Raw genomic sequence first — 23,991 nt, forward strand, 5'->3', positions numbered from 1 at the left:
TTTTCAAAAAAAGTTTTCTTCTTTTTTTTTTTTTTTTTTTTTTTTTTGCAGATTCCTGATGGAGCAATTTGAAGAGTATGACAAGGGTAAGCTATTAAGAGACAGATACATCAAGGTAAGTGATATTAGTGAAGGCTCCTATGGATTGGTGTCTGTTGCCAAGGATGTCAAAAGAAGTGATTTGTTAGTAGCTGTCAAGTTTATATATCCTGTTGACTATAAGAAAGGATACTTCAAGGACCAAACCAAATCAAGGCCATCTTCTAGTCCAGCCCGTTTAAAGTCACCTAAACCTGGATCTCCAAACAAGCACGACAAAAACACCATATTCAACAGTTTACTCAATGAAGCTCAAAAGGAAATCAAGATTCATAAAATATTGGGTGAACACCCCAACATTTCACAATTGTATGGTCATTTCGATTCATGCCTAGTGTTGGAGTTCTGTTCAAGAGGGGATCTCTATGAAGCTATACACAATGGAAATGGTCCAGTTACCACACAGGATATCAAAGATGTATTCCAACAAATTCTCAATGCTGTGGGATATTGTCATTCCAAAGGCGTCTACCATCGTGATTTGAAGCCAGAAAATATCTTGATTGCTGAAGATTGGAGTATCAAATTGTGTGATTGGGGATTGGCTACCACCACAAAAATCGTTAGCAATAAGGATGAGTTCGATGTAGGTTCTGAAAGATATATGGCCCCAGAATTGTTTGATAACGAAGTTGAGTCTTATGATGCATCCATGATTGATATATGGTCGGTTGGAGTTATCTTGTTAACGTTAGTGTTTCACAAGAACCCTTTCCAAGTGGCTAATTACTCAGACAAGCGGTTCCTACAATTTGCCAGCAACAGAGAAGCATTGTTTGATATATTTTCAACAATGAGTGGAGATTTGTTTTCGGTTTTACGGTTTTGTTTAACCATTGATCCTACTAATCGTGACTTGGATAGTGTATCTAAAGAGTTGGATGCATTGAGATTTTTCACTATTGATGACGAGTTTGAGTACGAATACGACTATAACGAAGGTGACGATGAACAGGACGAAGGAGAGGATGTAGAAGAGCATGGATCGGAGGAAGCTGATCTTGACGATGAATATTTGTCTTATCGCAACGAAGATGGAGATAAGTCGCAGTCACATCTGGGAGTTACAGAATCAAAAGCCAACGAGTTTAACGATGGTGCGACTTCTGCGGAAAGGTCTAAGCATATTGCTTCACCCCTTTCCAGATATGAGATCCCTCACAATCATAGAGCAGATGCGCTATTGTCTACCAACACCAAGGCCAAACCCATCCCCATTAATACCCACGATTTCAAGTTTATTAGAAATACTAGAAAGCCCTTAACAGTTGCGTCATTTAATCAGAATGCACAGATGAACAGAGGTGTTAATAGCAGACTTGGGAACTTCAACAGAGAAGACTACTTTACTCCGAAATCAGTTTTCAAGCACTATATGGACAAATATGGGGATAAGAAAAAAGGTAACAGCTATCAACATCCAAATTTCAACACAAATAAGAATAGTAATGTCAATGGAAATGTTGTTGGGCAACAAAGGCCACCTCAATTGAGAAGGAAGAGAACTTGGAAAACGAACCAAAGGTATCGACCCTCAGCTCAAACTGCCCACTTGACGAATAGCAGCCGCGCCAATGGAAAACAAAATGCACCTGCACGTGAGGAATTTCCTCGTTCATTTGATAAACTTGGCGGCAAGCGCTTGTCTGCCAATTTGAGCTCGGCGTTTAACACAATGTCCCATCCAAGTGCTTCAAATGTGAATACTGGCTCCAGTGCTCCAAGTGGTTCATTGGCGTCGCATCTATCCAATTCAGGAAAGTATATTCCACCATTTCTCCGCTCGCCCAATCGCCAACCCCAAAAGTCGCCTCTTGTGGAGCCATTAGCAGAAGAAATTGACGATTTGATTCTAGGTCAAGATGATGAAGTGTTTCATTTGGAAGATGACTTTGCTATTGAAGGAAAAGAGAATGTAATTCCCGAAGAAAGTGATTTCAAACATGGAAGTACAAGTGAGGGCGATCGTTCAGAATTTTCAAACTTCAATGTCAAGAATGGGTATTTGAATGGAACGGCTCACATCAATGGAAACGGGCAACATTTTCACAACGGTAAGCTCGACCCCAAGGGACTCAAGCCATCTCCTCCTAGGTCATTCAATGAGGGAAGTAGCTTAGAACATGCTAATGGTGGAAAGTACATTCCACCTTTCAGACGTGGCTCTGTATCCCGCCATAACCCAACTGGGACATCGGTTGCTACTGGTGAACACAATACCGGAAACATTTGCATTGCTAATGGAGCAAAGAAATCGATCCATTACAAGAACCGCAATTCGATGGATGGTTTTGCTAGCGATGGAGCCACTGGTGGCAGAAGCTACAACAGTATGTCGAGTGGTGGTGGTGGTGGTGGGAGTAACACAGGCAGTGTTCCGAAGAGTGTAAATGGGTTTATGAACTCTAGTGCCACCGTGAGCTCCCACCCGATTCATAGCTATATGAGTGATTCGTTCAAGGTGAATAATCGTTCCTCTAATGGCTCATCCGATGTCAAGACCCGTACTGCTACAACCACCAAATCCAGTAAAGGTGTCAGTAGTAGTCGAAGCGACAAGAGTAGTGGATATGACAGCAAAAGCGGAGAAGAGTTTGGAAGAAGAGGAAGTGGTGGAAATGGTGACAATAGGAATGGAACCATGGAAGTTGGTAGTTTTAATGAGTTGTGGTTTGGGAGCCAAAAAAAGAATTGGAGTGATTATGACGACTGATACGAGCATAGCCTTTGTGATCCAACCAATTTTTTGCTTTCTATATTTTGGCTTTCTCTCCAATGGCGGTTTACTTTTTAGTCAATGAGGCATAGCTTAGGTTAAATACTTTATATATGTGTCTGTGAATGAAAGTCATTAACGAGTTTACCACAAGCCTTTGAACGGAAATTGGTATGTGTAGAATCTATGTCCGGTATTCAGCGCTTGGGTAGCACCTTGCTACGAAGATAACGCCATTGTAAACAGTTTACAGGTCTACGAATGCAGTGATCACAGGAGGAGGCGGAGTAAATTCCCCTTCCCTCCTTCCCTTCCCCCTCCCTTACGTGTGAGTAAATTTCAGGTTGGTGGCGGTGGCGACAGAAGCAAAAATAGGACTTGATTGTTGTGACTTTGCCCAAATTTCGTGAAGACATTTCATTATGTTTATCGATAGTTGTATTTCTTATCAAATTAATCCTCTAGTGCATGTAGTCGGTGGCTGTTTTCCCCTTATCTCCTTTTCACTGACGGAAGAACCGGGATAAATACGAAATTCACAATGAATTTTAGCGTCTTCTACTTGACTATAAAGCGTGGCATGTTTGACAAATTAAAAGGAGAGAGGCGGGGTATTAAAGAAAAAGAATAATGAGTGTCTTTCCGTGTCTGGTAATTTTGCCTTGCCATTTTTTAATTCCCTTATTGTTGGTATTTATGCATTGTATGCGCGTCATGCTATTGAGTAAAAGACTGGAATTGTCACTATCTACTCTTTTGGGGTTACACACCTGGATGTTTTTTCTTCAATACGAATTAAATACATCCACAAAAACCGAATAGAGAGAAATTCACGTACCTTGGGCAACACAAAACAATATATCCTACCTATCAGAATCCAGAATTTATTTTTTTTTGGAGGCATCAAATTTGACGCTCTTAATGGGGAGAGGCACACCACTACCCTTCTCTCTGCTGCTTTGCCGAATAAAAATGGTGTTGCTTTCGAATGTTTGATGTTACAATCCCTTTTTATAATATTTATCATTTGATGTTCTATTTTTTTACGGGGAGTGTTTCATTTACCACACTTTTTCTATAACTATAATAAACATGTTATTTTTTACATCTAGGTTATTTTATTGTACTAGACTTGCGTGTACATGTTGATAAAAATTGAAAAAAAAAATACAATATCACACAAAACCAATCTTTCTTGTGTAATGTTTATTTTTTTTTCTTTTTGATGTAAAAATTAACACGAACAAAGTAAAAGAAAAAAAAAAATAACAACGAAGGCGGTCTGTCAAAATGTTGAGTTGCTGGCCCATTGTAGTTCTTCAAAAAGGTAACAACCCAACTTATCCCTTTGAAATTATCCACTAGGTAAATGAGTGAGATTATGACTTTTGATGCGTTTGGCACAGCATGAGATTGTAAACGTACTGAGAGAGCCACATAGTTCGCTATGTGACCAGAGGATACTTGCTACTACAAAAAAACAAATTCTTGGTCTTCTGTGAACCATTATTTTTATTCTGGTTTTGTGTTTCTGGAGACAGGGTGGAGGGAGGGATGGGGAGTTGTGGAAGCTTTTGGTCGCATCCCTCTTTTGTCACTTGACTCATTCGGGCCAGATTCTTACATTCTCTTTTTCCAAATCTTAAGCTTCAAATGGTTTGCTCTTGAATGCTTACAACACGCAAAGGGAAACATTAGTAAGGATGACAATTAGAAAGTATCTCCTCCTGCCCTTCATTGCTCCTTTTGCGCAGGCCCTTTTCCGCGATAAGAAGGATATTAAACGAAACCAAAAAGCTAAACGGTAATTCGCCTTTTATTATACACACCACTGTGGACACAACAGAAGTGACTACAACTACAATATTTTTTTGAGTCTTATTGTGCAAATAATAATAAACGTGCACAAAAGCAAGCTTTAGAATTGTGGGTGTTAATCTTGAACTCAAATAGTGGGACTACAACCCCACCCGTCTTTTCGTTTAGACTACTGTCACTCGACAATGATGGCTTGAATTTCTACTCTTCATATCAACCTTTATTAAATACTTGTTAGAACTGGGCTGTTTTTGAACATTGTTGAAGTTTATGAAGCTTTTGTCCTTCATTTCCTAAAATCTAGACTTTACTTTGCTTCTTCGTTTATTGTTTTATAAAATATTCATTGCGACGGCCATTTGTGGTGGGAGAAAAAAAGAAAAGTTTGTAATCCCTTCTAATATTGTCTATTTTTTTTGCTTTGTTTTTGCTTTTGTTTGTGTCTGCGCTCATGAGGGCAGAGTACAACAGGAAATTCGGGTAAACTTTAAAAGCTCTGCAAAGAGTAAATATATATATATATATATATAAACCCCCAAAAGATGAAACATCTAAAAATTCTGACTTTATTCTTCTTTACTCAGTTCAAACTATTCGTTTCAGAAGTTATTTTCTTCTCGTTTCTATCTACACAAGTTTTTTGTATCAAGTTAACATCAAAAAGTTTTACCTCAACAGGTACTTAGAACCCCTGTCGCGTTTCAAAAATCAGCAAAGACTTGTTTCAGAATTCGTCATTTGTTTCATTAACTCTGCCACAGCCCGTTTCAGAAAGAATATATATCTGTGTCAGTATTCCTACTACGTTTTCAAATTGCAACATCCTCACTGCAACCAGAGAAGATAAAAATTATTCAATTTGGTCACGTGTGAAATCTTCTTGACAGGGTCACGTGAATCAGTCGCTGTTTGCCTTTTGTTTTTTTGTTTTCTTTTTTTTTGTTTTTTTTGAATTTCAGGTACACACACCTAACAGCAACAGAACAACAAACAAGGGTACAGAAGGGGGAAAAAAAAAAACAAGAAAAACCAATTTCCAATTTCCACTGTTCAACAAATCTAGAACAAGCTTATTTCCTTTGAAACCAAACATTTAAGAAGCAAGTCACTCATTTCGTTAACCCACTACATTTCATTCTTTTACTACAACGTCATATACACCCACACTCATTTACATTTTCCTTCTTCACTTTGTCGATTTATTTTTTATTTTTTATTTTTTTTTCAGAGACGTACCTTTCCCCTCCCCCATACAAGACGCGACAATCTTACAAACATTAGTAGAGTTCGTTTTTCAGATCCCCATTCTTACACACATTAGCTAGTACATTGATACTCCCGTTTGACTGTAATGTCTACTACTGCCACTACTACGACAATGGCAACAGCTTCACATCCAATGACATACGCTAAATCTACCACAAAGGAAATTGAAGACTCCTTACGACTAATTGATGATTTAAAATTCTTTCTTGCAACTGCACCCGCCAATTGGCAAGAAAACCAAGTCATTCGAAGATACTATTTGAACCATGACGAGGGATTTGTGAGCTGTGTGTATTGGAACAACTTGTATTTCATTACCGGTACTGATATCGTCAGATGTATTGTGTACAAATTTGAACATTTCGGTCGCAAGATTATTGATCGGAAAAAGTTTGAGGAGGGTATATTCTCCGACTTGAGGAATTTGAAATGCAACACTGATGCCATATTGGAACCACCGAGATCAGAATTTCTTGAATTTTTATTCAAAAACTCATGTTTGAGAACTCAAAAGAAGCAAAAAGTGTTTTTTTGGTTTAATGTACCTCATGATAAGCTCATGGCTGACGCTTTGGAAAGAGATTTGAAAAAGGAGAAACTTGGTCACAAGCCTACTACTATTGCCCACAAAGAACCGGCGATAAGTTTCAAATACGATGAGAATTCAAGCTTGTTTACGCAGTTGACAAAACATATAGAAAATCAAACTCACGATGGTATTGTTGGCCCATCCAAGACTAGTGCATTGAATACCGCCAATAGCACAACCACCGCGACGTCAACCTCTGACGATGGCAATCTTCTAGATCAAAAGTCGTCTCCTGAGTATATGTCGTCTACTGCCAACTGGAAAAGCGATCATCCCAAATTTCTCAATGATGGATCAGATCATCTCTTTAGATCAAAGCCTAACCAACCATTACGTGAGAAAGTTGAGAGGAGAGTATCTCTCACCAGCAAGTCTGGCGAAAATGATGACAGCGAAGGTAATAACCATGATGATCACGACGGTGATAATGACGAAGAGGATGACGATTTTCCGTTGGATTACTTTGTGTCGCAGGGAGATAGTAATGATAACTATATCACCCTCGATTCCAATTATCGTGGCGGCTCAACTTATGCCAGCTTGTTTGACGATTTCAACGGCGACGAATTTCTTGACCCAAACTTGTTTATACCCTCAGAGCTGATGAATGCAAACCTGAATCAAGTTGTCATGAATGACGAATATTTGATTGAGCAAACACAGCCTTTGAAAACACCACTACCGCCCGGCGCACCTGCAACTAGTGCTAGACTACTATCATTGTCAAACCAAGATAATATTGGAGATGAATTTTTCTCGCATCCGCAACTATCAGGCGCACTAGCGACTAGCTATCCCATTCCGCTTTCAGCTAAGTTGCAAACCGGCTTCAAGCAGCAGCAACAGCAACAGCAACAGCAACAGCAGCAACACCAAGCCTCCGCTTATGCAGCACTTTCGACACCACAGTTTCTTAAGATCCCACAACAACAACTACAGATACCTTCTCAAGCATTCAATTTCAGCGATCAACAAGCATATTTGGCTGATATGACGGGCACAGGCTACAATTACAATCTCATACATCCAGACAGCGAGTACTGGACCACAAGCCAAATGAATCACAACTTTACTGATACAAACTCCATTCTTGACCTCAATTTCGGCTTTGGATACCCAATTCAGCAACAACCCGTGATGTTGGTGAATGATGACCTCATACCTTATTCTGTCAATCAACCTATGCTAATACCACAACTGCTGCAACAGCAGCAGCAACAACAACAACAACAACAACAACAACAACAGCAACAGCAACAGCAAATAAAATTTCAAAGCATGAATAGACAACAGCAGATAAGTAATAAAATGATGAACAAAAAGAGGCAGATGCAGCAGCAGCAGCAACAACAGCAGTATCAACAGCAAGCACAAAGGCTTGCACAGGTGCAAAGACAGAAATCAAAGATGAGTGGGGCTAGTGGTGGAGGTGGTATATCGAAGAAGAGCATAATCAAAACTGAAAACCCACAAGTATCATTGAATGAGGTGGTGAACTCCAAGACTACCAGAATTTTAAATAAAAAGTGAACGTGCCGATATGTTGTTACACGAAGATTTCGTTTCCTTTTTTCCGTTTAATAGAGATTTGTTTCATAAATATATAAACATTTCCGTTTCTTCTTCGAGTATTGTAGACGAGCCTATAGACATGTTATGTTTGTGAGCTATCCCCTTCTCCCCAGACAGCTTATGCTAATTGCTGCATTCACCACCCGCTCATTTGCTATACTCCTCAATCAACCGTTGCTTGGCAATCGGATATCTCGACTTCAATCTCTCCATAACTTGCTTTTGATCAGAACTCAAGGCACTGTTTTTCAATATGCAACTATAGCAAACTATGGCCGAATGCCGAAGCTCGGCCACATCACAATTAAAGAATTTACCCAACATTTCATCTAGTTGGCATAATCTCTCCTCACTAAATTCGGTTTCTTGGATTAAGGTGGATGAGAGGAAATAAAGACATAATTGAGTCATTGCGAGGTTATGAGAAGTCCCTGTTGTGTCCATAAGGTACCCAAACAGCATTTTTTCAATGCTCAGCTTCAATGAATCGTGCTTGGAGTTACTGTGACTTCCGTATTTGATAATCAGAGTCACAATCTCACGCCAAATCAAAAACATCTCGTTGCAAACATTCGTAACTAGCTTGCATGTAAAGTCCATAACCCGGAAAATCTCATTGGGGTCCATAGTTTCATCGTAACGGAGTAAAAGCTTGAGAATAATCAACCCATCCATAACCTCTAAAGTCGTCATTGGTCGAGCTCCATACTGAAAGCCAAGTTCAAAATACTCCCACAACGAACTAGTCAATTTGTGCTTACCAGTGGTCAAAAAATACTCCCTAAATTCAAAGCTCGTGGCACTCAATGAAGCGATTGATTGGGAAACAGATATCATTGATTGTGTCTTGTCTTCCACATTCGCAATCAGCGCGATAACATCACAGCAGTTATTGAACTGTTCAACAGCCAACGAATCACCACCAAGCCCCTTTCCAAAAAGTTGCGAATAAAACGTAACGGTTTCAATATTTCTCTCATTTCGTGGCTCACTCGCTGGTAGCTTATAATCCTCATAAATATTAATCTTTTTGGTCTTGTTAGTACGGGCCCGTAACGGGTCGACTTTATCAATCATGGTTTGAACAGCATCTTGGGATTTCAATGGTCGAGACGATGGATTCTCAATGTGGATCAGTGCCATATCTTGGATCAAGTCCTCATGCGGCTTGATGTTGCTCACAATTGGGTCAGAATAGGAAATTGCATCTTCCTGTGATCCTTTTACCATCAACTTAAAAGGACGAGTGCCTTTCATTATCGATTCATCTTGGGCAGTGTTATTGCTAATTTTGGCGTCAACCTCTATCGGCATAGATGATTGCATTTGAACATCATTTTCTTCATCAACCATCACAACGTCATCCTCGCCCATCTCTGCAATTTGGCCTAGTGGACTACATTTACTGTTACAATCATTATTGGTAGTTTCGTCTCTCAACTTAGGCACAACCATGGTAAAGCCATCATCGGCAGACTTTGGAGCATAATCTTCCTTCAAACCACCTGGATTAACTTCGGTCAATTCGAAAACAGACTGATCCAACGGATTCTCGAGATGCACCGTGCTGTCGATTCCAACAATCAGTTCCACCTCGTCTTTCATAGCAAACTCAGCTTCGTCCAACAACTGAGTGAACTTATAAGAGTCGATGGCATAAAGTTGACAAAACAACTGCTTCAAATTGGTATGCGCCTCCAGACCCTTCAACACTGAAATCAGTCTCACCATTTCTTGAAAAAGTTCACCAAATTGAACATCTGTTAATTTGACTTTAGTAAGTGCAATCAGAAATGTTTGAAATATCAGTTTGGCGATCTTGAACTGATACGATGAAATCAAGAACTTGAAGTTGGTGCTTCCTGCAATGGCGGGGGAGTCAATCACAGTACCTAGCAACAGAATCTGTTCATTGAAAAAGTCATTAAAGGCAATATCGCCAGTCATCAATTCGTAGACTCGTTGATCAACTTCAACAAATATGATGGAACAAACACGCACAAAGTCATCAAGTGTAAACAACTTAGCGGCTGTCTTGAAGACATAGTCATTCGAAGAGAACAACTGTTTCAACACCATGGGGTCCTTTTCGGAAATGTATCTCAAGCGGCTTTTCAATGCATGGGCATTGGAAACATCTTCTTTACTGATTATGGCATATTTCAACAAGCTTACACCTTCCATCAAGTCACTTGTACTCTTAGACGACATGAAATCAATCATTGGATCTTGATCCTTTGAAAACACCCTTGAGGATTCAACAGGTGGTTCGGAAGCCGAATGGCGAACGACAACTTCATCCTCCTTGGAAACAGGAGGTTTGGGGAACACCTCGGTTCTGCTTCTTGCTCGTTCAGGGAGACCTGCGGCATCCTTTTGCAGAGCATTCCAACTTGCTGCCCTTGGGGTAGCTCTATTCGACTCATTTTTCAATGCTTGCGGTACGGCTCTAGGAGCCTTAGGTCTGTTATATGATGAAGCAACAAGTGAGTCTGGGTTGGATTCTCGTGAAGTAGATCGAGATGACACCTTCATTTGCTGCTGATCTTTAATTCTATCCCAAGTAGACTCCTTCAATGGAGGCGCAGAAATCTTAGTCGACAACTTTCTTGTGGTAGTTGCTGATACACCAAGCTCACGCTGGGACCTTTCCAATGCTCGTATTGTATTTGCATCAAATTTTCCTATCAAAGCCTCTGATTCCTCAGGGAAAATTCTTGAAAAGCACCAGTAACATTCCTTCGACACCTGTCGAACATTCGGATTTGCATCTTTCAACAATTTTATCATAAGTTTGTTGCAAGTGTCAATCGCTAACCCATATTGACCATTAAAGAATGAATGGTCCAATGCATACCTCAAAAGCAATATTTGCAACCAAGTCACAGCAAAGGAACGTGGCTTGAAGTTGGGCTCATCCATTGATTGGACAATTCGTTGGAATAATTTGGCGTTACATGGCAAGTTGGCATACAAAGCAGATATAACCATATGGGCGTTTCCCGAGGTAATGCTTTTGGTTGATAGACATAGCTTCATTAGTGTGGGGAATAGCAAGTCACTACACGGCTCAAAATCTGATTTCAATATGATTGCACACTCTTTGATCAATTGACAAGTGTGTGTGCACAAGGTAGTACGAAGGGAGCTTGCTCCCTTGCACATAGGATTTGCAAATGACTTCAAACATGATACCAAATCTTCTTTGAAAGCATTTGCTGCATTTCCTCGCAAAAGCAGACGGGTTTCAACTATACGTCTCTCTCTTTGTTTCCAGTTAGATTCTCCTTCCTTTCCTTCAAAACATTGGTAGAATGTGTCGAAAATGTGATGGAGCTCGACCCCATCCAGGACATCCTTAGGTTTCACAGACAGAGCTAACTCATAGTGCACCTTGTCCAAGAGGTTAGATAAACTGCTTGAAAAATAGACGGTGTCGACTTCAGAATCTCTCTCAGGAATTTTTGGAGTAGCAACTCTCTTTTCCAGCAGTCGACTAGAGCTTGATCGGGAGCTACTTGGTCGACTCCTTGGAAGTATTTTCTCAGTAGTCTTCTTATCGATGTTGTACGATTTGCATTGGAATTCCAAGTACTGACGCACTTGTGGACTGGACGAATGTTGTATGTACAGGAGAAACAATTGACGCACACTATCAATCAATTCCTCATGTCCTTGATTCTTTGACAACATTCTAAGAATAGCAGGAGCAAAAAAGCGTACATTCAACTTCACGCTAACATTTTGGACAATTTGTTCCATCCAAAGAATAGATTCAATCGCTATTTGCATATTCGTAGAAGTGAATGAAATTTCGTTGACGGCATGTTCAACTTCTTCCGGAGCACTAAGCCAATAGTCTTCGAGTGCCTTTTTTGAAACTGACGAGTTGTCACTTCCCAACTTATTAATCAAAACTGGAAGTATTAGGAAGCTTTGTTGTTTGAGGATTTCGCCCGATCGATCTTGTGCACTGATTCGTTTGATTAAGTACGATAACGCGTTGAAACTGATATTCGAAATGCCATGCTCCTTGAATTCAAGACCCTTCATTATGATGCGGAGGTACATGGGGACTTCACTCAAATCAATGGAATTCCTCTTTATGTGTGCTTTTAGTGTTTGCATATGTTGCAACTTGACCTCATTGGAAGAAGCGCTCGATTCCATCACTTGTAGCAGTTCTTGAGAGTTCGGTGGGCCAGTCAGCATCATGTGGGTAATTTTGTGTACTGTAGACGACAGATGAATGGTGATAGTTACAGTGGACGACTGGCAACTTGTTCTCTTACTTTGTTGCACTCTTCAAATAAACATATCAAAAGTGTAAACAACAAAAAGCAATAAAAAAATATAAAACATATAAAAAAAAAAAAACAAAAAAAAACAACAACCTCAGCATGAAACGCGACGCAAACGAATTTCACATAATGTCATGATTACTATGTGTACAAGATAATTGCCAGAGAAATAAACCAGCTGTAGGTGCTGCTACTCTAATCAAAATCATCATTGCTATGAACTAAACTATTCAAGAAAAGTACTTCCACAATCCAAATAATAGACCTGTTACACTGAAACCTAGCACAGTTGAAGATGTCTTGGACAAATGAAGTTGCTTGGAGTCCTCTTCCTCGATTCCAAATTCTGCCTCTACTCTTGGCCGCAAATGGTTTGGGATATGGAAACTTGTGGTAGATGGATACACTTGTTTCGTAGCATTCAATATGTCCTTTGGGGCTACGTCCACAGCAATATTCTGCACATTACCGAAAAAGTCAGTCAACAAAACCTCACTCACATTTCTTTTGAATAGATCAGTTCGTATTCCCGTGTGCGAGTGCACATTTTCGAAATTGAGAACCTCAAAAAGCTTGTCCATTGTCTGTTTAGAGTCTCTTTTGATCTTTTCGAGAAAGTCCAATGCAAAGAAGGTAAATCTATCAATAACCGCAACGCCAATATCCAAATCAGAATGATGGCTATACGAGCTTTCGTCAAGTTTGGACGAGCCAATACAAAGAATGTTGGGTGAATAGATGTGCTCGTACATGGTGTTTGCCTGGCACGTGTCAATCATGAAGAAAATTTCATTATACCTCTTCTTTTCATGCATTTGAGCAAATGCATCTGCAATGTCGTGTGCGCCAATCTCTTCCGCGTCTTGGAATTTCAAAAACTCGTTACCCCCATGACCTGTCAAATAGATAAAAATGTTGGAATTCTCATCTGTAAGAAGCCTCTTAGATCTTGGCTGTTCAGGGCCCCACCTATCAGTCAACAAACGAATAAAGTTCTCCACCGTCACTTCATACCCTCTGTAATCAACTTCAATACTAGACCCATACAAATCCAATGCTTGATCCATGTTGTTGAAAACTGTTCCAGGGAATGCGTTTCTTGCGTTGCATGCAACATCATCTGAAAGCATTAGAATGATTTGCGAATCCGGAATACCGAGTCTTTTCACCGTACGATAGAAACTGAGAACATTGGCCATATGTCTATAATTGAACCAGAAACGAGACGTCGATACCAACACTGCCCAGTTGTTGGTATGATTTGATTTGTTGACAAACTCGGTGTTCGTATCCTTGTTTGTTTCTTCGCAGACAGCCGTTTGAAGCAAAAATGAAAGCGGTAGTAAAAATAGGCACCAAAATCTCATCTTTAGGGTGGCTGTGTGTATGTGTGTGTATATATATATATATATATATATATAGGGTAGATGACTAGTTGATATCCATTGTTGTCTGCATTATTTTTTTTTTTCCGCACACTCTAATTTACGACACGTTACATACCGTCATTTATTCTTTTTGCAGCGTTATTTACAACTTGTGCACACTTCATCTTTTCATAGTCATTGTCGCCGAGCCTTAATGCAAAAATGAACCTGCAGATTATTGCTTGTCTCTCATCTTTCAATACCTCAGCAATGAGCTCCTTAAATTCTTCCTTGCTTACGTCAACTCCCTTTCTCTGCATATAAAAACCAATTTTATGCTCCATCATGGCCATTATCCAACCAACTTGTTTGGGTGTTGCTTTCCGAGCAAAAGAGTTGCGCTTCTCAGCATAGTCCAAATGATCACTGTACCTTCTCTGCAATTCGGCAAATACTTTGAGTAAATTGGCGCCTCTGTAAACGACGCTCCCTAGCGAGCTCAGAAAGCTGTGACGCAGCACTTCAAACGTCCTCTCCCCTTTGTACATTGTTCGTTTCAATATAAAATAAGAGTCGTGCAATCCGGGTAGTCCCCAGGTTTTGCTTGCTTCTATCATCGTCCAGGGATGCTTGTTCCTAAGCATTACCTTGTCGACGATTTCTCGATCTTGAAACCAAATTGCTGGCGTTTGAAGTATCTCAGGCCGCTTATCAAGCGTCAAAATCTCCTTCTTGTGATACTCCAAGATCCTAGCTATAGCAATCTCTCTGTCCTTGCTCGACAATTGCGCATGCGGTGAGGGCACTGTCAAGTCCGATTCATCATCACGCTCCAACATTTTCTTCCTTGAATTCACCAAGTTTTCACCCTCGAGTGTCGGTTTGATATCGATTCCCTGCCTAGTCAATTCAACCATGTCTACTATATGGCAATGCGTTTTCTCCTTATGCAACCTCAAACCTCTCCCAATCATTTGTATCATCAAAGACTTTGACATGGTTGGTCGCGCTAGGATAAGCGAGTCAATGTTTGGCATATCAGTTCCCTCAGTGAAAACCTGAACGTTGCACAACACTGGAATCAATCCCCGTTTGAAATCTTCAATTATGACTGCTCTCTCAACTTTGGAAGTTTCACCTGTCACGTACTGCGCATTGATGCCATGGCTTTGAAACAAAGCACAAACTTCATAGCAATGTTCAACTCCAACACAAAAAATTAATGTGCTCTTGCAGTCCACTTCCTTTTTAAGACGTAGGTAAGCCAAAACAATCTTTTCATTGAAGTCAATTTCTTTCATAGCGGTGTATAAACTTGCTGGGTCATACTCATTCCTGACCGTCTTCACTTTATCTAGGTTCAACTCCACCTTAACTTCACTGATTTTGGCATCAGCGAGTTCCTTACTTTTGATCATGCTTTTTAGTGACCTTTCGTATACAATTTCATCAAAAATATGTCCCAAGGACTGCTTATCATGTCTCATTAAAGTTGCAGTGAAACCAATTACACTTATTGTCAGATCCAGATCCAAGGCATGGAAATGGTTCAAGACTTTTCGATATGTGATTGCTGGTGCGTGATGGCATTCATCTATGATGATACTCTTGAACTCAATTGGTTCAAACTTTTCAAATCTTCTTCTATTCACCAACGACGGAACTGAAGCAACAACGACTTCAGCTTCAGGAGATGCTTTCAATTTCCGCATTTCCACATCCACTTTCAATCCTGGGTTCATTAACCGTATACTTCTAGCTGCTTGGTCAATCAACTCTTCTGTGTGCGCAAGTATGAGTACCTTGTTTCCGCGCTCTTTGGAGAGTGGCTTCAAGTACGGTATTAAATGGGAAAATACCACCGTTTTCCCACCTCCAGTTGCAATCACCACAGCCGGTTTCTTCACGCCACTAGCTAGTTTGTTTAGCACGGCTTGCACGGCATCTTCTTGATAATCACGGAGCTGAATGGGTCTATTAGCATTGGCTAGAATAGTTTCTAGTCCAGGATGGAGCTTCTTCGGCACAAGTGTTGTCAAATAATCATCAGTTGCAATAGGAAGTTTCGCGTCCTCGATGAGTTGCAATTTACGGAAAGTCAGATGTAGATATCTTAGAGAAGCATGAGTCCGTGCACCGAGACCTATCCGCAAATTACACGTTGTGAATCTCTTTGACATGAATAAGTTGATGCTACCGTGTTCATTAGCGTGCTAATCATTGAGCTTCCGTTGCGGATTTTATTGGGACTTGATAGTTTCGCGTTTCTTCTAAACCAAACATCTTTTAACTCGTATAAATATCTACTCTACAACGCTTATAAACATTGTGATGAAACAAGTTTGAATCACCTTCTACTTGTTCCACATTAGACCCGTCTTCAGCATCAACTTGTGGTGCAGCTATTCTCAACACTGCATACGTTCCATCTTCACTACCCATAGACTTGCTTGGACGAACAAACAGACCGGGGTTGATCACTACAACTCCATTGACCACTTTTGCAAACACTTTGAGCTCGGATGGTAGTATCAAAACATCTGGTAGCGAGTCCCCCAATTCAGTAAGGCCCAAATAGGGTGCTTCTAAAGAAGATCCACCAACGCTAACCCCATTCAAATCTTCTCCTGCCGCACCATTTCTAAGCTGCGACAAGTCCTGCTCTTTGACTCTCGAAATTGAACCAGGCATGACAGGGTAGTATCGCCTTTGTTCGAGTAAGTGATCAATAATTCTATCAAATCTGTTTCTCGAAAGCCTCTCATCTTGCTTAAACACCTCCTTCAAGTCTTTGAAAAGATCAAGATTTGAAGAACCAATAAGAACTTCATTGATGGCAAAACTTGATGGATTGGGGAAAACTTTGACGTTTTTTGGTAACTGAAACCTCTTTCTATCAAATGAATCTTGTGGGTAGGAACAATGGTTCACACAACTATCTCTCAAAGAGGGGAATAGGACAACTTGGATCTTGGAGTCAATTTTTTTCAAAATTGGAGTAATCAACAACCTAAAGACATCATCGAGGTTCTTTGGGTTTTGATCTTTTGGAAAGTTAAACCTACCTTCCTCGACTTCTTTATTCGTCAAATCAAGAAATGGACCATTCAAGATAACCACATTTGGAAGTATTTCATTGTTTATTTTATCCACTAAGCTTTCCAATTTCGAGTATTGGAGCCTGTTCAGATTAGAAAAAGGACCGGACGCAACGAGAACTTTCACACCGTGTCCATCTTGCAATACGTTGAACTCTTGTAGTTCTGACCTACTGGTCACTGGAGTTCCCAATTGGGGCAAGGCCATGACCTCATCTACAACGAAATGCTTCCCGGTGGGGTTTCTTCCCTTCAATACAACAACCTGACCAGGAAAGAACGAGTAACCGGGTAGTTTACTCAACTCGAGCGGCACTCGTTGACCAATACCTGAAATTCTCGAAGTTTCCAAAAACAATGAGTTGCTATTCAATGCCTCGTTATCATAAGTGGGCGAATCTGGCACTATCCTTCCACAGCACAAGATATCAAATTGTGAGCTCAAACAAGGGTTTCCAAATTGTTGATGCGATTTATTACTCTCTTGGTACAAACGAGCCACGCTATCGATTTGATCGTCAAGTACATCGGCACTCTCAAGAAGTTTCATTTGCATGGTGCGAAATTTAAATTTGGAAGGGTCAAAATTTGCAGTCAATTTGATAGGATTGTTAGTACTCTCTTTGCTTAAGTTATTGTCGGCGTCAACTTCTGCATTCAATGTTTCCAAAAGTGTATGCGATACGGTGGATGGCTTGATAGGCGACGTTGCAATGGTATTATTGTCACTGTGAAAATTAGCTGGTGAAGACAAGTCTGGCTCCGACAGATCAAACTTTCTTTTCTTTGCGTGGGGAGTAGCAGGACTGTTGTTATTGTTGGATGCTCTTTTCGACAATGGCTTTCTGGCGGAGCCGTCTTTGATGACATGGGCGCTTTTGGGAGTCAATTTGTTATTGGCCAATTTTTTCTGCAAGTATTCATGAAATTGAATCAATGTGGCCATATTCAATTCCAAATCTTGTTGCACCTCGGCCACGTTGTACGACTCCCACTCTAAAAAGAGGTCGTCAAGGTCAATATTGAATATTTGAGTGAGTGAGCTCAATTTTTGGTACTCATCATCGGTGAGTTGTGTGGAGGGACCAAATGTCTTTGCAACTAAGTTTTTGAAAGTCTCTTCGACCATGACCTGTAGCTGGGTTGCTTCTGATGTGTAGTATTTGTTTGACAGTGGGAATCAGAACTCGAGAGAAAAGAAAATGTACAACTCGTGAATTTTAAGACGCGTTTTGGAAAATTAGTGGTAGCACTGCCGTGCAGTAAAAAATATACATATTTATACACTTCATTCAACCTTACTCCTTAACTTTCTCTTCGTTTGAGACCTCTGCTGGTACCTTCTCAGTCTCAGTTTCTTTAGTGTCTACTGGTTTTTCCACCTCCCCCGACTCCTTATTCTCCTCTCCCTCAGGAATCTTGTCATCCTCTATGGCATTTTCCAAAATAGACTCTTTTTCATTAGATTCTACCGAATCTGATCCATCACCACCTTTTTTACGATCAAATTTCTTGCCCTTACCACCTTTTTGCTTCTTTCCCTTGTTGTTCTCATTGAAACTGTTGCGTCTTTTGGTTACTTCATTTTGTCCGAATCTTTTACCGCTTTCCCTCATCTCTTGAAATGTTAGTAAAGACATTTTCTTCAAGAGACTTTTCTTGTCGGCATCTTGTGCATCCTCCTTTGAGAGAATACCCTGTTCGTAAGAGATTTCCACATCCTTGACCAAGTATTGAGCATCTTCCTCGTTGCTCAACTCAACATCAACAACACCAAAAAACTCCTTCTTAGCTTTGCTCTTGATTCTACGCACAGAAGAAATTGCCTTTTCCTTTGGCAAGTTGGGCGCAATCTTCTCCTCAAACCATGCTTCGACTTGCTCTTGGGTCAAGTCGTGTGGGAACCCCTCAATGTGTACTGTGTTTCTTTTCTTGGTGTTCTTGATCTCGTTGAAATCCTTCAATGGATGTTTCCTTCTGATCATGTCGTTGTTTGCTGACAATTCTAATTTATCACTCGACTTCAAAGCTTCAACCACTTTTTCTTCTGGTCTGTATTGTTTCATTCTTCCAAATGTCAAGATAGTTTTCAATTCAACCCATCCATCGTTTGCTTCGTAAATCTTCCATAAAAATTTATCTTGTTGTAAATTGGAGTCTGAAAAGTAGAATTCAACTTGTTTTCTAACCTTGTCTTCAAAGTCGTCTCCTTTATAGATAAATTCAGTCATGATAAAGACTATTCCTCGAGTAGGTGGTAATTGTAATGAAACTTGTTATTGGCTTTCTCCGAAATTTACCTTCAACTTTTTTTTTTTTTTTTTTCCCATCCTGATCATCTCTTCGCAGAGTAAAGATAGAGAAGAGCATAGGGACTGACGTCTATTATACGTAAGAGGTAGACATATGAGCGACTCCAGAAGGTGCAAGTACCACCTGAATTACTGGCATATATACTCCAAGATACATCTCGACTACACATAAAACAAAACACTCACCCTCACAACATCTCTGATTTCTTTGTTCTGATTGCTTCTCTTTTAATTTTCGTTTTTTTTTTTTTTTCAAGATTCCCTACGTCATTCATCATGAGATCACTCTTGACTAAGCCCAAAACGTTAACCTTCCCCCAAATACGCCTTCGCTGCATGTCATCATCATCATCGTCATCATCATTAATATTCCCACAACCCACGGAATCCAGAGCTACCGAGCTCGTTCAAAACTACAACAATGTACTCGCAAAAGTACACGCCTTGAATCCCAAAACGAGATTAGTTGCAGTGTCAAAATTCAAACCTGCCTCCGATATCATGGCCTTGTACTCTATTGGAGTACGGCACTTTGGAGAAAACTACGTGCAGGAACTCGTTGCCAAATCCGAGGAGTTACCCAAGGACATATGTTGGCATTTCATTGGCGGCTTGCAGCTGGGTAAATGCAAAGATCTCAGTAATAAAGTGTCAAATTTATGGGCGGTGGAGACGGTAGATAGTTTGAAAAAATGTCGGCAGTTGAATAATGCAAGGGAGAGGAAAGAGGGCGAGGTCATTAACGTTTATTTGCAAGTCAACACTTCTGGCGAGGAACAGAAATCGGGTTTTTTGCAAATGTCGGACTTGGAAGAGACGATAAAGTATATTCAGAGTGATGACTGCAAGAAGTTGGAGCTTGTAGGGTTGATGACAATTGGATCGATAGCCGAATCGAAATCAGGTCATGAAGAGAACTATGACTTCAAGAAATTGGTTGAGTGGAAAAAAGTCTTGGATGAAAAGTATCATTTCGATTTAGAGTTGAGCATGGGAATGAGTAACGATTATGAACAAGCTATCAAACAAGGCAGCTCTTGCGTAAGAGTGGGGTCGTCCATCTTTGGCGCAAGGCCACCAAAGCTGGAGAAGTAAAAAAAAAAATTACATAGTGTATGTAAAATATCAAACGTTGTTGATTATTAATAAAAGAGCTTGGCTATAGATTATATCTTGTTTAACAACTTTTTCAAACCGGACCTTTTACGTTTAGGATCCTTCAGTGGTGAGGAGGAATCAGCTTCAGAGTTTTTGCTTGAACCATCGTCACCTTCCGCTCCATTCAGTTTCTCTCCGTCTTGGGAGTCTTTGGAGTTCTGATTGGAGTTCTTACTAGAGGATTTTTTTTCCTTCTCAACTCCAGCATCATGGTTACCATTGTACCTGTCATCACCAGCTGCTAACGCCTTTCTCTGTTCTGTGGCAGTCAAATTACTATTCTTGATTCCCGTTTTGTTTTCCTTTGCTGGTGCTGGGTTGGTATCAAAATTCTGTTGACGGTCTTTCTCCTTGTCCGTGTTCGAAGGCGGAGCAGCGGCTGCAGACGCAAGACCAGCTCCTGCTGGTGCACGGGCCTCCGCCTTGGCTGCATTCTCAGAGTGGGTGGTGTATTTGTCTGTGTAAACCGTTGCAGATTTGTCATTTGGTGCAGGTGGGATCTGGGTGGAGCCGTGAATCAATTCGTTGGTGTTTGTTGTTTGGTCAGTGGGCTGATTGCTCAGGGTATTGCTGTCACTAACATGAGTATTGTCATCAATTGTAGAATAGTGCTGCTTGCTATTAGGATCCGACTTGGCGGCAATGATTGAGTCATTGGCATCTTTGTCTCGGTTCAATCGGTTATACTCTGAAGCGGTTGTACCAGCAACGGCCGGATCCTCCAATTTTCTCTGTTCCAATTTAGCCAATTCTGCCTGTTTTTCCCTCAAGAGTCTCTCCTTCTCGGCAAGTAATCTTGCCTGTTCAGACCGAGAATGGACCGAGGTTTCAGCAGCTTGAGAGGATGTAGAATATCCTTGCTTCTTTGATGGAACTTTTTCGGCAGCTACATCATCAACTGGTTCAACGGCACTAGGTGGAGTGAAATCCAAGGCTGATTGAACCGTGAAATCATTCCAAGCTGGGACATTTGCAACCTTAATAGTTGGTTTGACATGTTTTGAATAATGATCGTGTCTCAATTTGATATCGTTATCGATAAAATCGTTCTCCCATTCAACGCTACTCTTGAACAACTCACTCAAGTTGTACAACACATAGCTCAAGAAAAGGAATCCGTGCTCAGTGAACAACATCAACAAAACCAACTTGGCTGAGGATGAAATGTTGACACTTGCGTTATCTAAAGCAAATTGACCCATTGTTTTTGGAGGAGCAGTACCGTGGCGGTAAAAAGCAGTAACCACGGGGGAAACAATAGAGCCTAACCAAGTCAACAAGAACAATGCCCAATTCCAAGGATGGATAGAGTCCACTCTCTTGGGCACTGGTGGCTTAAAGTAGCTACCATTGAACAACTTGAATTGATCCAATTTGAAGAAGATTACAGCAAACACCAAGGATACCAAAGGGGCCAATGGCCAAACTGGACCAAACATAATCAAATAACCGTATTGCAATACAACACTCTTGAAGTCGGCATCAACAGAATATTCTGGCAAGTCCAATGAGATTCGAACATTTTGCAACCAACCAGCCTCATATGGACTATCGTCACTAGTTTTTAATTGCGGCTTCTTTTGCACTTTCGTTTGATACAACTTCACCACTTTTGATATCGCCAATGGCAAGACATATTTCAAAGCGGCTTGCACAATTTGGTTGGTGACAACAAAGTAAAAAAACTGTGCATTCAATCTGCCTTGGTTGATTTTAAACTCCTTTTGAGATTTCAACTTGGTTAAATACTTTGAGTAAAATCTATTTTCACCAACATACGACGAAATTGTGGTTTGGATATCTCCCAAGTGAGGACCAACCAAATGAGCAAAAGGCAAGTACAAAAACGAAGTGATGAGCAACGGTGCGTAACTAGTCAAAAAGTCCAAAGCATACGCTTTGATCAAAACTGATTGGTTTTCACTAACTTTGGTATCATGGCCTTCCAATTTGATTACAACACTTGTAACAAGGTTGTATACAATGGTCAAAATTGGAACAAAGACAGAAATCAAAATCGTTGGCAACAAGGTCAAATATGACTTACCAGGACCATCATAAAGATCGGTCAAGAAAATTTCAATGAAGAAGCACCCTAACTGGTAACTAATCAAGACAGCAGCAAATCCTAAAGCAATTGGTATGAAAAGGAGTTGCTTGACAAATCTGAATCCCTCGGTGTTGCTTTTGTGTAAATAGCTTGACTGAGGCTCAAACTTGTCATTGATCTCAGCCAATTCCAAACTATGCTCTTCAACAAGATGTGAGTTTTGCACACCCCACAAGTTTACCAAGTATTGTTGCTTTCTGTGCCAAAATGCCAAAAAGAAGGTACCCCAAAGTAAATTGACAAACGTGTAGCCCAATGAGTAAGCCCCCTTCTTTTTGAAAAATTGAAGAACTCCCAACACAGACAAACCAACCAACCAATAGATGTAGTGTTTGAAGAATTCAAAGTAGAGTGCAATTTGAACACCATATGTTCTTCTAATTCGGTTGGCGGATAATTCTGGTTTGGTGAATGCGTCTTTCAAATCCTCAACAAGTTTGGTTTCGTTGAAAGCGCTAGTGATGGGAACAATACCAGCAACTTCCTGGTAGGGGGCTTCTCCCGGAACAATTCCACAACCTCCAAGTTTCTTGCTACTGGTCAAATATTGGTAAATAATTCTGAATCTTGAGCTCAATTCGTCGTCCTTGGCAGTGACTCCAAATTCATAATTCTTGATCAAGTCCTTCTCAGCTTCTTCAATGAATTTGTATGGTGATAATTTGATGAAAATCAACAAGTGAGTAGGATCGCCTGGTCTTATTGTAGCTGCAAACCCCTTTTCATACAAATACTCGACAAAAGTGTACAATGCCTTTTCGGTTTGCGAGTTCACTTTCTTTGTCTTGTCATCAATTGGATAATTGTATGCGATGTAAAAATCAGGATCCAATTCCTGAATTGCTTGTGGCATGGCGGAGTGAAGTGTTTCCGTATCCTCAGTTGCCAATGGTGGGTGAATTGAGAAAAGGAGAAAAAGAAAAAGAAAAAGAAAAAAATGAAAATAAAATAAAATAAAGAAGCAATTCAATTGAGGTTATATATATTAATAGTGTTGGTTGAAATTTGACAATTGTATTGGATGATGATAATGATAATGAAGATGACATTTATAAATTTAGCAACTTCAAAAAAACAAAAAAAAAATTAAATGAAAACTGAAAACTGTGTGTGCTGTGTGTGTGCTGTGTGTGTGTGCTGTGTGTATGTGTTGTGTGCTGTGTAAGATTCATAAAACAATAAGAAAAGTAAAAAAAAACAAAAAATAAAAAAGATATTTGTATGAGATTTAAGTGTGACGTATTTTTTGTGTCTTGCAAATGGGGGTGCTCGGTGACTCGGCCTTCTTTTGTGAATTTGCAATTGGTCAACCAAACAAACAAACAAACAAATAGCGAAACAGCCAAACAACTAAATAACCTATCTATGAAGTATTAAATAAGTGCATATTGATGCGTTTCGATACAATCTCACTACTAGCAAAACCAATGCGTTTACTGTGCTTTGTAACTCAGGTGATCAAGTTACACCTTGAAGAGTCCGACTAGTTCTGTAATCTGCGCATATTCACTTTCCTTGCTGATGCATTTTTGTGGCAAGATTTGTGGACATACTCTCTACCTTACTGGCTCTCCTCTCTCTCTAC

General features: G+C 40.2%; 7 protein-coding genes across 7 annotated transcripts; 3 read left to right on the forward strand and 4 right to left on the reverse strand. All coding sequences in view use genetic code 12, as the record gives it.

Moving 5' to 3' along the window:
• Window positions 1–58: 58 nt before the first annotated feature.
• Window positions 59–2,812, forward strand: KSP1 (putative serine/threonine protein kinase; the record flags this gene model as incomplete). Its single annotated transcript, XM_051752243.1, has 1 exon — window positions 59–2,812. The coding sequence occupies one exon, from the start codon at window positions 59–61 to the stop codon at window positions 2,810–2,812; it is 2,754 nt and encodes a 917-aa protein (XP_051608710.1).
• Window positions 2,813–5,984: 3,172 nt separating this feature from the next.
• Window positions 5,985–8,018, forward strand: CPH1 (homeodomain family transcription factor; the record flags this gene model as incomplete). Its single annotated transcript, XM_051752244.1, has 1 exon — window positions 5,985–8,018. The coding sequence occupies one exon, from the start codon at window positions 5,985–5,987 to the stop codon at window positions 8,016–8,018; it is 2,034 nt and encodes a 677-aa protein (XP_051608711.1).
• A 189-nt stretch (window positions 8,019–8,207) lies between these two features.
• Window positions 8,208–12,275, reverse strand: KGF57_002885 (uncharacterized protein; the record flags this gene model as incomplete). The annotated part of the gene is made up of 1 exon (XM_051752245.1): window positions 8,208–12,275. The coding sequence occupies one exon, from the start codon at window positions 12,273–12,275 to the stop codon at window positions 8,208–8,210; it is 4,068 nt and encodes a 1,355-aa protein (XP_051608712.1).
• Window positions 12,276–12,591: 316 nt separating this feature from the next.
• Window positions 12,592–17,955, reverse strand: KGF57_002886 (irc3; the record flags this gene model as incomplete). The annotated part of the gene is made up of 3 exons (XM_051752246.1): window positions 12,592–13,664; window positions 13,865–15,941; window positions 16,096–17,955. 3 exons carry the CDS (start codon window positions 17,953–17,955, stop codon window positions 12,592–12,594), a joined length of 5,010 nt encoding a protein of 1,669 aa, XP_051608713.1.
• Window positions 17,956–18,124: 169 nt separating this feature from the next.
• On the reverse strand, window positions 18,125–19,057 carry LHP1 (Lhp1p; the record flags this gene model as incomplete). Its single annotated transcript, XM_051752247.1, has 1 exon — window positions 18,125–19,057. One exon carries the CDS (start codon window positions 19,055–19,057, stop codon window positions 18,125–18,127), a length of 933 nt encoding a protein of 310 aa, XP_051608714.1.
• A 417-nt stretch (window positions 19,058–19,474) lies between these two features.
• KGF57_002888 (uncharacterized protein) lies at window positions 19,475–20,233 on the forward strand (the record flags this gene model as incomplete). Its single annotated transcript, XM_051752249.1, has 1 exon — window positions 19,475–20,233. One exon carries the CDS (start codon window positions 19,475–19,477, stop codon window positions 20,231–20,233), a length of 759 nt encoding a protein of 252 aa, XP_051608715.1.
• Window positions 20,234–20,304: 71 nt separating this feature from the next.
• IST2 (Ist2p) lies at window positions 20,305–23,259 on the reverse strand (the record flags this gene model as incomplete). The annotated part of the gene is made up of 1 exon (XM_051752250.1): window positions 20,305–23,259. The coding sequence occupies one exon, from the start codon at window positions 23,257–23,259 to the stop codon at window positions 20,305–20,307; it is 2,955 nt and encodes a 984-aa protein (XP_051608716.1).
• Window positions 23,260–23,991: the final 732 nt, after the last annotated feature.

This window comes from Candida theae (genome assembly GCF_024610275.1).
Source record: "Candida theae strain CBS 12239 chromosome Unknown scaffold3, whole genome shotgun sequence".
Lineage (NCBI taxonomy): Eukaryota > Fungi > Ascomycota > Pichiomycetes > Serinales > Debaryomycetaceae > Lodderomyces > Lodderomyces theae.